The 14,283-nt window shown below is 32.8% G+C and overlaps 1 protein-coding gene across 2 annotated transcripts in view; it reads left to right on the forward strand.

The window, feature by feature from the left end:
• SNTG1 (syntrophin gamma 1) overlaps positions 1-14,283 on the forward strand; it is a 302,428-nt gene that overhangs the window by 265,495 nt on the left and 22,650 nt on the right. Inside the window, exon 16 of one of the 2 annotated variants that reach the window (XM_008706661.1) lies at positions 6,770-6,880. The exons of the other annotated variant lie outside the window; for it this stretch is intronic. Within the exon in view, the coding sequence (XP_008704883.1) occupies positions 6,770-6,880 (111 nt within the window). The remainder of the gene's footprint in view (positions 1-6,769; positions 6,881-14,283) is intronic. 2 annotated transcript variants of the gene reach the window in all.

Below are 14,283 nucleotides of genomic sequence, written 5' to 3' on the forward strand. Positions count from 1 at the left end.
AATTGGCCTGTTTAAAAAAATAAATTTCTTCCTGTTTCAGTCTTGGTAGTTTATAGGTTTCCAGGAAGGCCTCCATCTCTTCCAGATTGCTTAATTTATTGGCATAAAGCTGTTGATAGAAGTTTCTAATAATCCTTCCAGTTTCATTGGTGTTGGTTGTGACCTCTCCTTTTTCATTCATAATTTTGTTAATTTGGGTCCTTTTCTATTCTTTTGGATAAGTCTTGCCAGTGGTCTGTCAATTTTATTTATTTATTTTATTTATTCTTTCAAAGAACCAGTTTCTAGTTCTGTTGATCTGCTCTACTGTACTCCTGGTTTCTAATTCATTGATTTCTGCTCTAATCTTGATCAACTGCTTTCTCGTGCGTGGATTAGGCCTGTTCCTCTCTTGCTGTTCCAGCTTCTTGAGGTGAGAATATAAAAACTACATTTAGATTTTTCTATTCTTTTGAGTGAGGCTTGGATGGCATGTATTTTCCCCTTAGGAAAGAGCCCCTCAGGCTCTAATTAAGAATCTTGCTTAAGGTCATGTGGCTTATAAGTAAGGTCTAAAGTTTTGGTTACATTTCAATACTTACAGCTCTAAGATCAGGATTTATTTTTATTTCAGTACTTTGCCAAAAAATGTATTACCTTCCTGAGATAAATGCATTATAATAGGGAGAAAGATCTTAATATCTTACTGGTAATGGAAATTAGGTCAGTATATGGCAAAGAGGCCACCAAAAATAGGTGATCGGGGAGGAGGAGTTTCTGATCCTTATAATCCTCCTCATTTAGTTCCATGTTGGCAACTAGTGATTATACCACTGTGTTTGGTATGTATGTGCGTGTGTGTGTGTATGTGTGTATGCACATATATATATGGTACATATATGTATCAGAATGACAAATGGAGACAAAAGTTTCATATATTTTTTAAGTTTTATTGTGACATCATGCAAGTTCACTTTTCCAACAAAATTCTGCATGTATTTTATAGAGAACTAATTACTACATCTTGGCCTACTTTCTATTCTGATTGGAAAGCTCTTGAGGCAAAGAACACCTGCTTCTGTCACTCTTCACTAGCACCTTATTCCTAAGAATATCAAAGTCTGTTAAATAACCACAAACAATCCAACTCACTGTATACATTTCACCAACACCATCCCATCTTGGTCCACCTCAGAACCGGCTACAAGGAACCTACCATTGTGTTCACCATAGCAATATATAAATAACATGCTATAAAATACAGTGGTGTTTACTCATCTTTTTCATCATTAATATTCTTTTTTTTTTTTAAAGATTTTATTTATTTATTCAGCAGAGATAGAGACAGCCAGCGACAGAAGGACACAGCAGGGGGAGTGGGAGATGAAGAAGCAGGCTCACAGCGGAGGAGCCTGATGTGGGGCTCGATCCCATAATGCTGGGATCAAGCCCTGAGCTGAAGGCAGACGCTCAACCGCTGAGCCACCCAGGCGCCCCTCATCATTAATATTCTTAACATAGTTACCATAATGTTTATCAGAATCTTAACAAAATATTGGCATAAGAAATAGGATTGATGAAGAGTTCTTGAATTAAATCATTTTTTAGACCTGTGAAACTTTTCCTGGTAATACTTTCAGATTCAGATTCCGATTCCTCCAAATTGGCCTTAATGAATTTCTGTGAGAATTACCAATTCACACCGCTTATCAAGCCTATTCTAACTCTTCCTAGTATATCACGTTAATGTTTGTTTGTTTTAAGACTTGCAAACATTTATTGAATATTATTTTCCAGGTACCATGATAAGTATGTTAAGTGACTGCTATGTTCTGTTACTGATTTACCTTTCTTGTTGTTGTTGAAGTGCAGTTGACATATAATATTATATTAGTTTTAGGTGTACAACATAGTGATTCAACATTCATATACGTTAGGGAGTGATTAACACCCTAAATCTAGCTACCATCTGTCACCAAAGTTGTTATGATGTTAATTTTGTATCATTACCTCTTAACTGATGAATCTTTCAATCAATCATTATTAGATTCATCAACTACATTATTCATCTTTGGAGTTCCCCACTCACAGCCAAAGATTCATTCTGCACATTCCCCAAAGTTTCCAAACCTCCTTCATTTGTCTATGATATGCCTTCTTTAGCCAGAGTAAGTTTGTTGTTACTCTTTATTTAAAATAATGAGCTTTTAAAATCTGTCTTACTCCTTGAAAAGTTATCTAGTTGAAATGGTAAATTTCTGTTTTACACTATAATGACTACATATGAAATATTATTTCAAAATTTTAATTATAATTTGAGAATGTGAAATCCTTTAGTTTTACAGCTTAGCAAGCTAAAAATAAAATTTCTTATTCAAAACCACACAGTAAGTTAATGTCAGTACCTGAGCTACATAAGATGCTATATTTTGCATATATTTTCCCTCCAGGCTTTTACAAGTTCCTTAGTTTTAACATGGTTATCTCATCTAATTTCATGTCCTTATATTCTTCCTTACCATTATAATATTTGCATTTTTTATGTAAATATATGATTCCCGTGAGCTTTATTTTAAGCAAAATGTTCAGAATTTCCATTCTTGATATTTACTAATCATGTATTTAACACTTACTTTTGTTTTTCATATATCATGCTTCCTTAGTTAATTTTTAGAAATGGAATTTCTGAATCAAATAATATGAATACTTTTAAGGCTTAAAATATATATTAAAATTATTATCATAAAGAATTCACACTGTTGGTAGAAATTTTATGCAAACATTTGTTTCGACATAACCTTGCTAGCTTTAGTTATTATAATTTTCAGTGATCTTTATTAAATGTTTAGCAAAACTAAGTCATTTTAATATTATTACACTCTTTATTTCTAGTAAAATTGAACATGCTCTTATATTCATTAGAAAGAATAATTTTTTTTCCATTTTTTGAATGACTTCTCCATAATATTATTTGCCTTTTTATTTATTATATGTTTAGAATTTTCCTTACACCCTACCATGTATCCTATATGCAACTAAGTTTATTGCTTTTCATTTTGGTAAATATACATCACTGTACATATGAGTATATAATTTTTTGTTACTCCTATGTCTAGAACTCCCTCTTTTCCAAGTTACTCAATATTCACTTACATTATGTAGTTTTCCTATTATTTGGCTTATTTATATTATTTCACTTTTTAAAACATAAAGAATTTTATTTAGAGGAAGTTGTCAGTTTAAAGTTTAACTTGTATTTTTTTCCCAGAGTGTTAATTGTCCCAGGTAATTTTATTGTTAGAAGATTCTGTATAATAATAGATCTGAAGAAACATTTAAGACAATTTATAATATTGGATATTGCTTCTTTATTAATTGTATAGTCTCATTGTAAAAACAAAAGCAAAAGCATTTACTTGTTCAGAAATTAATGTCTTTGGGGTGGTGTCAATGTCTTTTTTATCTAAATCTAGCAAAAGGCTTAATGTATGGTAGCCATTTCAAAAATGCTTGGTGAATAAGTAGATAGCACCATTCTGTATAAATGCATTATGTGTCATTATTATTGATAATTCTCTCATCCTTATTTTTAAGGAATTTATAATTTTGTTATTTCATTATACCTTTTATTTTTTTTTATTTTTATTTTTTTAAAGATTTTATTTATTTATTCAACAGAGATAGAGACAGCCAGCGAGACAGGGAACACAGCAGGGGGAGTGGTAGATGAAGAAGCAGGCTCATAGCGGAGGAGCCTGATGTGGGGCTCGATCCCATAACTCTGGGATCACGCCCTGAGCCGAAGGCAGACGCTTAACCGCTGTGCCACACAGGCGCTCCTCATTATACCTTTTAAAGTGTCAACTTTTTAATTAGCATTTGCTTTGAGTGGATTTTGGAGATACATTGTTTCCAGATGATTTTTTTAAAGTTTTGTTTCTATTGTGTTAAAATAATATAAAATTTCCCATTTTAACCATTTTTAAGTGTATGATTCGGTGGCATTAATTGATTCACACTGCTTCCAAAACTAGTCATTATCCCAGACAGAAACTGTTATCATTAAGCAATAACTGCCACCTTCTCTTCACTACAGAATAGATTAAAAAAACATGATCCAACTATATGCTGTCTTCAAGAGGCCTTCTTTAGATCTAAAGACTGAAGTGGGTTAAAATAAAAACGATGTGAAAAGATATTCCATACGAATAGTAACCAGAAGACAGCCAGTGGTTAAACCAGTATAAGAAGAGATTTTAGGTCAGGGCACCTGGGTGGCTCAGTCAGTTCTTGATTTTGGCTCAGGTCATGATCTCAGGGTCATAATCATAGGGTGTGAGATCGAGCCCCACACCAGGCTGCACACTCACTGGGGAGTCTGCTTCTCTCCCTCTGCCCCTCCCGCTACTTGCTCTGTCTCTCTGTCTGTCTCTCTCTCAAAAAAATTAGTCTTTAAAAAAAGAATAGATTTTATGTTGCTGTTACAGGAGACAAAGAAGAGTATTACATATTGATAAAAAGATTAATTCAAAAAGAAAATTTAACAATTATAAACTTACAGGCAGCAAGCATCAGGGCCCGTATATTAAACATTGAGAGAATTGAAGTATTATGACTTCGTTAAATTAACATTTGTTAAGTAAAGCACAGGGTGCCAGATGGTGATCCACAGTTCCACAACATACCACAAGAGAAAGTGAAATACAGGAGTTTATTACTCACAGGTCCTGGAGGAAGGACGTGGCATGCCTTGAAGAGCCACACTGGTGGTCAAAGCACAGTACAGACAGTGAGACAGGACCTGGGGTGCATGCCTTTTTAAGGGTTCATGGATGCAGTGCATGGGGGTTCCTGAGCTACCTAGACTGATAATTCACACCCAAAGACAAGGTTTTGGTAAGCTGCATGGGGGTCTTATCTAAGAGGTGTGAAAGGCATACAGACCCTGGGAGACAAGGGATTCTATTGCTCAGAAGGGCTGTTGGGGAGTCATATCAGGAACTTACAAGTTTGTGATTCTATGGGTTGCACTTGCACGAGGGGGCTAATGTCCGTTTAAGGTCCTACACGGCACTTGGCCAAATTAAATGGATGCTGCGGCAGCAAAGCATTGGCTTTGTTAAACTCTGGACATGCAAGGAGAAATAGACAATTCTAAAATAATAGTTGGAAGTTTTGATACTCCACTTTCAATAATGGCATGAACAACCAGACACAAGACCAATAAAGAACTACAGAATTTGAAGAAAACTATAGCTAACTGTATCTAACAGACACATACAGAATACTCCACTGAACCAGAGCAGAATATGAATTTCTTTCAAGTGCTCATGGAACATTCTCCAAAACAGACCATATATAAGAATACAAAACAAGTAGTAATAAATTTTAAAAGGTTGAAAACATGCAAAATATTATTAGATACTTTAATAAATAACAGAATAATAAGAAATGGAATTCATATATGAAGCCATGCTTTTTTTTTAATCACATAGCTTTATATTTAAATGAATTATCGAATCATGTTAAGGCCACCTAATGAAGTTTAATAAACACACACAACATACTCCACTATAATAACATATCTTAAATGGAAACCTCTCAGAAATATACACTGAGATTATTATCAAAAATGACAGAGTCTTATCTTATTTCTAAAAATCTTTAGCTGATCTAGTTATGAGAAATACATCAGACAAATTCAAGTAGGGGACATTCTACAAAATACCTAGCCAGTACTCCTCAAATTGTCAAGGACACTCAGACAAGGATCTGAGAAACTGTCATAGACAAGTAGAGCTGAAGACACAACAAATAAATGTAATGTGGTATCCTGGGCGGAGTCCTGTACCAGAAAAAGGCATTAGGTTAAAACTAAGAAAAACTGCATAAATGATGGACTCTAATTAATAATAATATGTCAATATCCATTCATTAATTGTGACAATGTACCATGTTATGTGAGATATTAAAATAGAGTAAATTTTGTGATAAGAATTCTCTGTACCAGGTTCTTAATTTTTCTCTACAATAAAAAAAATGCACACTTCTCATTTGCAAAAATTTTTTTGGAACTTGTCATGGGAATCCATATCCCTATATATTCAAACAGTAAGTGCATGGTCATGTTGTAACTAATGTTTCGTTCTTACATAGATTTCATACTATCTAAATTTGCCCCTGAAATATTGGAAGATGGGTTTTAGTCAAATAATCCTATTGACTGAGATATTATAGGTTAATGGGCGAGCTCTGTAAAATGTTTATTCTAGTTCAGTCTTATGAAGATACCATATAAATTTTTGTCGTAATTATTTACTAAGGCTGATCTTTTATCTTGACAAAGCTACAGATTATTAGTTTGAGCTTTAAGAGAAAGTACTACAGAATATCTATAGGATTGTCAATTCAAAATCACCTTACCACTTCTATTAATAGAAAAAAGAAACAATAATAAATGTTCTTGCTTATTCAGTAGCATAGACATATGCTTTAAGTGAGCTTTAAGTGAGTGATAATATAAAGCAGGATACTCGAATTTATTTATTTGCATGTATTTTTTGAAATTATTATTTCATGGGTACTAAAGTTATTTCTGGAACCTAAAAAATATAGATTACTAAGTTATAGCCTTTGATAAATATATATTAATTTGCTTTTTAATCTTGTGATATAGTACTAATTTAATATGATTAACATTTACCACTTGAAAGAGGACTATTTCTTGGTTTGAATGTAGGTATTAGTTGTACTGACTTGCATATGTTTCTTTTTTTTTTTTCCTTTTTAGGCTATACTTTGGAGATATAAATTTTCTCAGCTTAAAGGTTCTTCAGATGATGGCAAGAGCAAAATCAAATTTTTGTTTCAGAATCCAGATACTAAGCAGATTGAAGCAAAGGTAAATCCAAATTCATCATATAAACCATCATCATATAAGCAAGCTACATTAATGTCATTAAGATGCCAAGGGAAGAATATTTAGGAGAACCAAAAGAGCAAAAACACACATTATCTGTTTACTTTGGAATGTCCCTCGTGGCCAAAAGAATAAAATCACTTTCAGATTTCAGTGGCAAAATTTCACTGAAAGACATAACTCAAAATAAGTTAGACAGGGCTAATTGCATTTTCTTTGTTTTAATTTCTTATGGACTGCATTTGTGTCACACTAAAGTAACATTCTGGTAACCAAAACAGTCACTTTCTTCATGGTTTCACATTTTAAATAATAACTTAAAATAAAAATTCTGACTGTATTTTACCATTATCTATTCCCTCTTTGAATATGAATACAAATCCCTGAAGAAAAATATTCTTTAAATCAATTCATGTTTTGTTAACGTTATTATGTGTTAATAAAATGAATAAATGGATGATTTTTTGCTTTGCTCACATGCAAATTTTCAGTACTTTGAAATATATTAACTGTCGTTTTAAACTCATCAGAAAGACTCGCTACCTTTATTTTTATTAATACATTTATTTGTATATATTCAAAATCTAAATGATTTCAATTACTCTACAATGAAATCCACAATAATAATGTTTGGGGTAGAATAAATTATAAATATATTATTCCAGTGTGGAGGAAAGGATAAATAACAAACACCAAAATGAATAATTAATGGTATGGAAATGCAAACCCATATATAATTTTTCAACTATGGATTAAAATCAGCATAATTTTATTACATCATATACCTATTTAATTCAGGTGGGGAGGTCACTCTGACAGTCAAAACCTTCCAAGGAATGACCCTCTCTGACATTCTAGTACACATCTTCTGTAGCAGTGCTCTATACCCACACTCATTCTTCTTTTAACAAGATGACTTCTTTCTTGTTTTATATATCTGCTCAGGTTTGTCCCTTAACTTTTCTCCATGGCTTTTGTGTTTGAGTTTCTCTGTGGATACCCTATTTCTGTCTTACGTTTATCTTTAGAGTTGCCTAACTTATGTAGATTGTTTAAAGAGGGAAATGTGGATATAGTCCCTTTCTGCTGGCTCTTTTCCTGCTGCATTTCTTTAAAGCATTGGTATTACACATGGTCTTGCCTTATATTTGTCTCTTGTCAGTTTAGACAAATACCATCATAACTTCACCCACTCCCTTTGTTTAACTTGCTTCATAATTTTCAATTTTACATTTCCATCATTGCCTCTTCCCTAAATATAGATGTATCTATGGAGCTGCCTTCTTTCCATCTCTTGCTATAGGTCCTCCTTTTTTCTCCTCTGGCTATGAATGGTTGATCATTTCTTTTTGCCAGCCCCTCACACTGCTTTTTAAATCAATTCTTAATATTACCATCAAAAAATGCATCACCATATTCTAATAAAGGTGAATAATGTTAATATTGTCAGTTCCATATTCTGGTTAATGTGGAAACTCAACCACTAGCTGTTGATAACAGTATAGCATTTGATACATCACTTCTCTTCTAATTCTTTTTAATGTGTTAACAAATCTTTAGCTGACAACATGAAGCAAAAAGATAAACACAATGCAATGACTAACTATAATATTTAGATTTTAGTTCAATGTAGTGTATGTTCTATATACAGCTAATTATACTTAACTTTGCTGGTTATTAGTTATCCCTCAGCTTCTAAATATTACTCATTCTTGTTATAGTGTTTTAAGCAATATTTCATAAATTCATTCATGAAGAGCTAGTTTCAGAAAATTCATTGAATGTCTTTCTTAAACTTATAGACTACAATTTTTGGATAGGAGAAAGAGCAGACAAAAATAACAGAACGTGATCATTGGTGAGTTACAGTACTTTTTTAAAGTCACCATCTCCTTTTATAGAATGAAGGATAATAATATCTCTAAGGGTAACATTGAAACTACCAAATTAAATATGGAGACTATTTAGCACAGACGAAACTAACTAATCAGCTCTCTAGGATTGTTTGTCCATACCGGTATGTATCACCACTGCTGATATAAAACTTGTGTAAGAATTAAGACTAGCACAATTGCTACTTATAATTGCAAATTGTGAGCAGTAATAAAAAGTAGCATCACAGGAGAACATCAAGAAGAATGCCAGCATGTATCACATTATTGGACTTACTGGACTTATGTATCAAAAGGATGGCTTATGATTGAAATTGGTGTCATTTGAGGATTCAACATTTCCTCTGTTAGAATACTTTTTTTTTTTTAATAAAGGAATAGGCAACATGATACAGTGGAAGGAAAATTAGAATCAAGTAGCCTTGAGTTAAAAATTTCTTCTTTACCATTTTCTATCTATACTACCTGGAGCAATCTATCACCAAATTACAATTGCTACTCTTCAAGGAGAGTATAGGAATAAATATCCCTTGTGCCTAGCACTAAAAAAATCACTGATGAATGATTTTATCGTTCAAGAATCTAGCATAAGGACAAAGGAAATATCCAAAAATAGAAGCTTTTATTATTAAAAGAGAAGTTAGTGAAGATGATCAACATAAACAAGCTCAGGGCCTTTCCCACATTTAAAAAATTCAAGTTTATAACCATAACCCAAGTTTGTGTCATTTATCAAATGCCTGGGATATTTTCTGTGTCCTATTAATTTTATTAATTTTTAAAATTTCAGTGTGGAAAGTTTGCCCTGAGTCTCTATCCCCAAAACAGAGACAGGAACATCTCTATATATTGTATAACTTTTCTAAATTCATGTATACCATAACATGGGTAAGCATCCTGCATGCAAATTGTTCATTCACATGCTTCCTCCACTGGATCAAGAACTTTTAAACACAAAGAATATGTCTTATAACATCATATTCCTAAGGCCTAGCCTGATGCTTGCTGGGAGCAAGAAAATAATTTCTTAAGTTACACTAGATCATTATTTTACAGTTGAGGATGGTAAGCACTTTTCTCAACATTTTCTACGAAAAATTTCAAGCATACAGCATACTTTAAATAATTTACAGTAAAGGCCCTCTACACACTATCTAAATTTTATGATTCACATTTCACTATACTTCTTTACTGCATATCTATGTATCCATCGCTTTATCTGTCCATCAATCCCTCTAAGTCTTGACACATTTTGAAGTAAATCACAGACATCAGCATTCCATTAAGCAATTTTCAAAATGTATTTGTGGAATGCTGTCTTTGTCCCTCTAATTCCAAATTCCTCACCCATTGTTTTATTGGACAATTCCTCAAATTTATAGTTGCTTTGATAGTTGACAATTGTATACTTTGCATAATCTAAATAATAAAAATAAATAAATAAATAAATAAATAAATAAATAAATCTCTACTGAAAAATAATCTTAGTACAATAACAAAAATACCCAGCAAGTTAAAGAATTGTATTTTACTCCATAGATTTTTTTTTTTAATTTCATTTTACAAAAGTAAGTTATATATATCCAATTTGGACAAAATTAGCAGGGATCTAAAGCATGAAACAATTTGATATGACTGATAGTTTATAAATAAATATTTAGCAAAAATAGTATTTTTATCATATTCCAGATATCATTGGCTTAACTATTCTTATAAAAGAGAAGAAATGACAAACATAGTTTCAAAAATAATCAATGACATAAAATTTCATTTTATTTGAAGAAAATTGTATCTTATATAGAAAGATCAGCTTTCTTATGAGTTAGATCAACATAAACAAGATCAAAGTGACAATTCCTATTCACAGTATTTTGAGAACTGTTTTGAAAGTTATGTGTCAAGAGGTCTCCATGTACTTTTCTAAGTACATTATAAAACTTTTGTGATTTTGGAGAACAATTTGTGAATATTTCTTATAATCATTAATGCTGTATAAAAAGTTTACTTTTAGGTTAAACATAAAGGACATATTGGTAAATACAGATGTGAAGAAAATAAGTTATTACTTTACATGTAGCCTTAAGTAAATAAAGCAAAACTAAACAAATATCAGTTATTGAAAATTTTAAAATCTTATAATGCAGTTTATCTTTCTGTGCCATTTATTGTTTATAATTTTTATACAAGTCATTGCCCTGTAATAGTAAGAATATGAGCTTAATAGTTAAAGAGCTCTGGGGGCACTTGGGTGGCTCAGTCGGTTAAGCATCTGCCTTCAGCTCAGGTCATGATTCCAGGGTCCTGAGATCGAGCCTGCATCAGGCTCTGAGCTTCCTTCACCTTCTCACTCTCCCTCTGTGATTTCTCAAATAAATAAACAAAATCTTAAAAAAAATAGTTAAAGAGCTCTGGTTTCCATATTTAAATATGATGCATGTTATGTAGGGTGAGTTATCTAAGCTCAGGCTAAGCATCCTCCAGTGTGAAATGGAAAGCATTATATTCCATGGTTTTTGTGAGAATAAGAGCACATGTGTTCTCAGAAGACTTGAGAATACCAACATACTTCTGTTACATGTTCGAAAATATCCTAGAATTGGCAGAAAGTTACAGGTAGAGAAAAAGTAGAAAGGGAATTTTTGCCATCAGCATAAAAGTAAAAAGATGGGATCAAAACACAAGAGAACCCATAACCCAAAAAAGATAGAAGACCATTAAAAACATTCAGTTGAATGATTCTCACTAGGGAGGTTCTCCATATATACAATGTGAATGAGTGAGGAGTGAGAATGAACACTGGTTCAATTGTCAGGATAATTATATGGAAACCCTCTTTGAGTTTATGGGCTAGACAATCCCTCCTTTCCCATGAGCTTGTGCTGAGGTAGAGATAATAAGGGTTTTATCTCTTGCTGAATCTGTGAGTGCAGATCAAGCTCTAAGTGCCCCAAGGCTCTCTAGAAACGAGGGAAACCCCTACTGCATAAAACAGACTCCCAGTTTATCCTCAGCCACAATGTCTCATCCTCACAATTATCCAAGACATGCTCCCTAAAGCAGAATATATAGTAACCTCCTCAGAGTGCTTAGAGAGACTTGCAGCTAATTTTTAAAAACTAGCTCTTCTGAAATAGAATAATTAGTGATTTTGTGAAATATGAAGATCACATTTGAAATAAAAACTCTATAGCAGAATAGAAACAGCTATATCTGGAAACCATAGCTGATGGATTCACTCAAAATGCAGTAGCATAAGATTTGGGAAATATAGGATGAAAGACAGTTCTGTGAGTCCACTGCTAGTACAACTAGTATTCATGAGTAGAAAAGGGCAAATGAAGGAGAGAAAAATAGAAAGTTTACCTTCAAGCATTCTAGAAATTAGCCAAATTGGTAAAAATGGAAAATAACCAAAATCCCAGAATGAACAGAAAATTTTCTCTGCAAGAGAAACTGCTGGACCTCACTCAGTAATATAATGGGATTCATCTTAAAGCTTTAATTCAAAGATATTTGAACACCCCTCCCTACCCAGTGGTTTTATAGCCAAAAGCCAGTAGCACACAGAAAATTGAGAGGTCTGACCTCATCCACTGAGCAGAGTCAGTAATTCGGTTTAATTTGCAGCTTCCTGAGAAGTCTCTATTCTTAGTGTGGTGGCTATGTGACTCAGAGCTTAGCTCTGCAAGTGGAGGGGAGAAAGGAACAGAGGGGATCTACCCCAGGACATAACTAGAGCAATAGCAAACCGCTGTTAAAATCTTCCTACCTAAGCCTGAGACTTCAACTGGAACAAACAAAAGCCTGGCCTGGATTTAAAAGAAAGTATTAGAAAACTAGGCAATGATTGTTAGTTTATGAAAAGCTCTGATGAGTTCTTGGAGATTTATGATGGTATGTGCATGCTCGGGAAAGAACTGGGAAAGGAAAAGGCACCAGTCGCTTACTTTGACTGAACTAGTAACCACACATAGGCAGGAGATTAGAGTTAACTTTGTCTTGTAAGTGTCCTGAAATTGGAAGATGTGCCTTCATATGCAGATTTCCTTGGTAAAGAATAACAGACTTAAAGGCAACACATATCATGAAATTGTGTGACCAATAGTTGGCTGACCCAGATGTGACCTATGGTAAGCTAGACTTAAAAATGTAAAACAAAAACAAAACAAAACAAAAAACCCTAAGACAAACTAACAGAGATTTTAGTATCAACACACTACAGGGAACACAAATTCTATAGAATTAATGCAAGAAAGTGCCAAACAAAGAAACTGCAATAAGAAAATCAACACCAACAAAACACCAGCAATAAACCTTGGGAAAGTGGAAGAATCTAACACCAAAGCTATTACAAGATATTATCTAAACTATCAAAAAACTACCACATTTGCAAAAAGGAGAAAAGTATGTACAGAAACAGGGTAAATACCAACCAACTCATTATGCCTTGAATGGGGTTCAGATTATGGATGCAGTAGACAGAGCCTTTAAATCAGCTATAATGAATATGTTTAAATTACTAAAGAAAACGATGTCTAAAGAACTTAAGAAAAATATGACAATGGTGTCTTACCAAGTAGAAAGTAACAATAGAGAGGTTACATAAAAATAGAGTAGCTACAGTTGAAATACTCATTAACTGAAATGAAACATTTACTAATGGGACTCAAAAAGAGTTGAGTTGGCAGAAGAGAGAAGCAATAATCTTGAATATAGGCCAATAGAGATTATCCAATCAGAGCAACAGAAAAATAACAAAGAATAATGAAAAATGACCAGCATCTCAGAAACCTGTGGCATGCTAGCAAGCATACCTGTATATGTATAATGAGAGTCCAAGAAAAAAATTGAAAGGGACAGAAAATATATTAGAAGAAATAACATTTGAAAACTCGAAATAGATTTTTAAAAAAATCTACATACTCAATAATTCAATGGACAAAATATGTGAAAGGGAGTAAGAGATAGAAACTTCTAGTTATGGAATGAATAAGTCATGGGAATAAAGTGTTTGGCCTAGGGAATATAGTCAATGATATTGTAATAACATTGTATGGTGACGGATGGTAGCTACGCTTGTGGTGAGCTTAGCATAATGTAGAGACTTGTTGAATTACTATGTTGTACACCTGAAACTAATGTCACGTTGTGTGTCAACAATCAAGTATACTCAAAAAAAATTACACTCCAAGTAGAATAAAATCAAAGAGAACTGTATCTAGACTTATCATAGTCAATTTGATGAAGATCAAAATCAAAGAAAAAATCTTGAAAGCAGCAAAAGAAAATGACTTTTCACATACATGGGGTCATCAATAATACTAGCATATAAAAAATATTAACAGATGATTTGTTATTAGAAACCATAGAAGCTAGTAGACAGTGAGATAATATCTTCAATGTATTGAAAAAAGACTGTTAAAAGACAATTGTATGAAGCAACAATTATAAAATTGTATTGATGTACTTAAAATGTATAAATATGTAATTTGT

This window comes from Ursus maritimus, unplaced genomic scaffold, assembly GCF_017311325.1.
Source record: "Ursus maritimus isolate PB19 unplaced genomic scaffold, ASM1731132v1 scaffold_9, whole genome shotgun sequence".
In the NCBI taxonomy this organism is placed as follows: domain Eukaryota; kingdom Metazoa; phylum Chordata; class Mammalia; order Carnivora; family Ursidae; genus Ursus; species Ursus maritimus.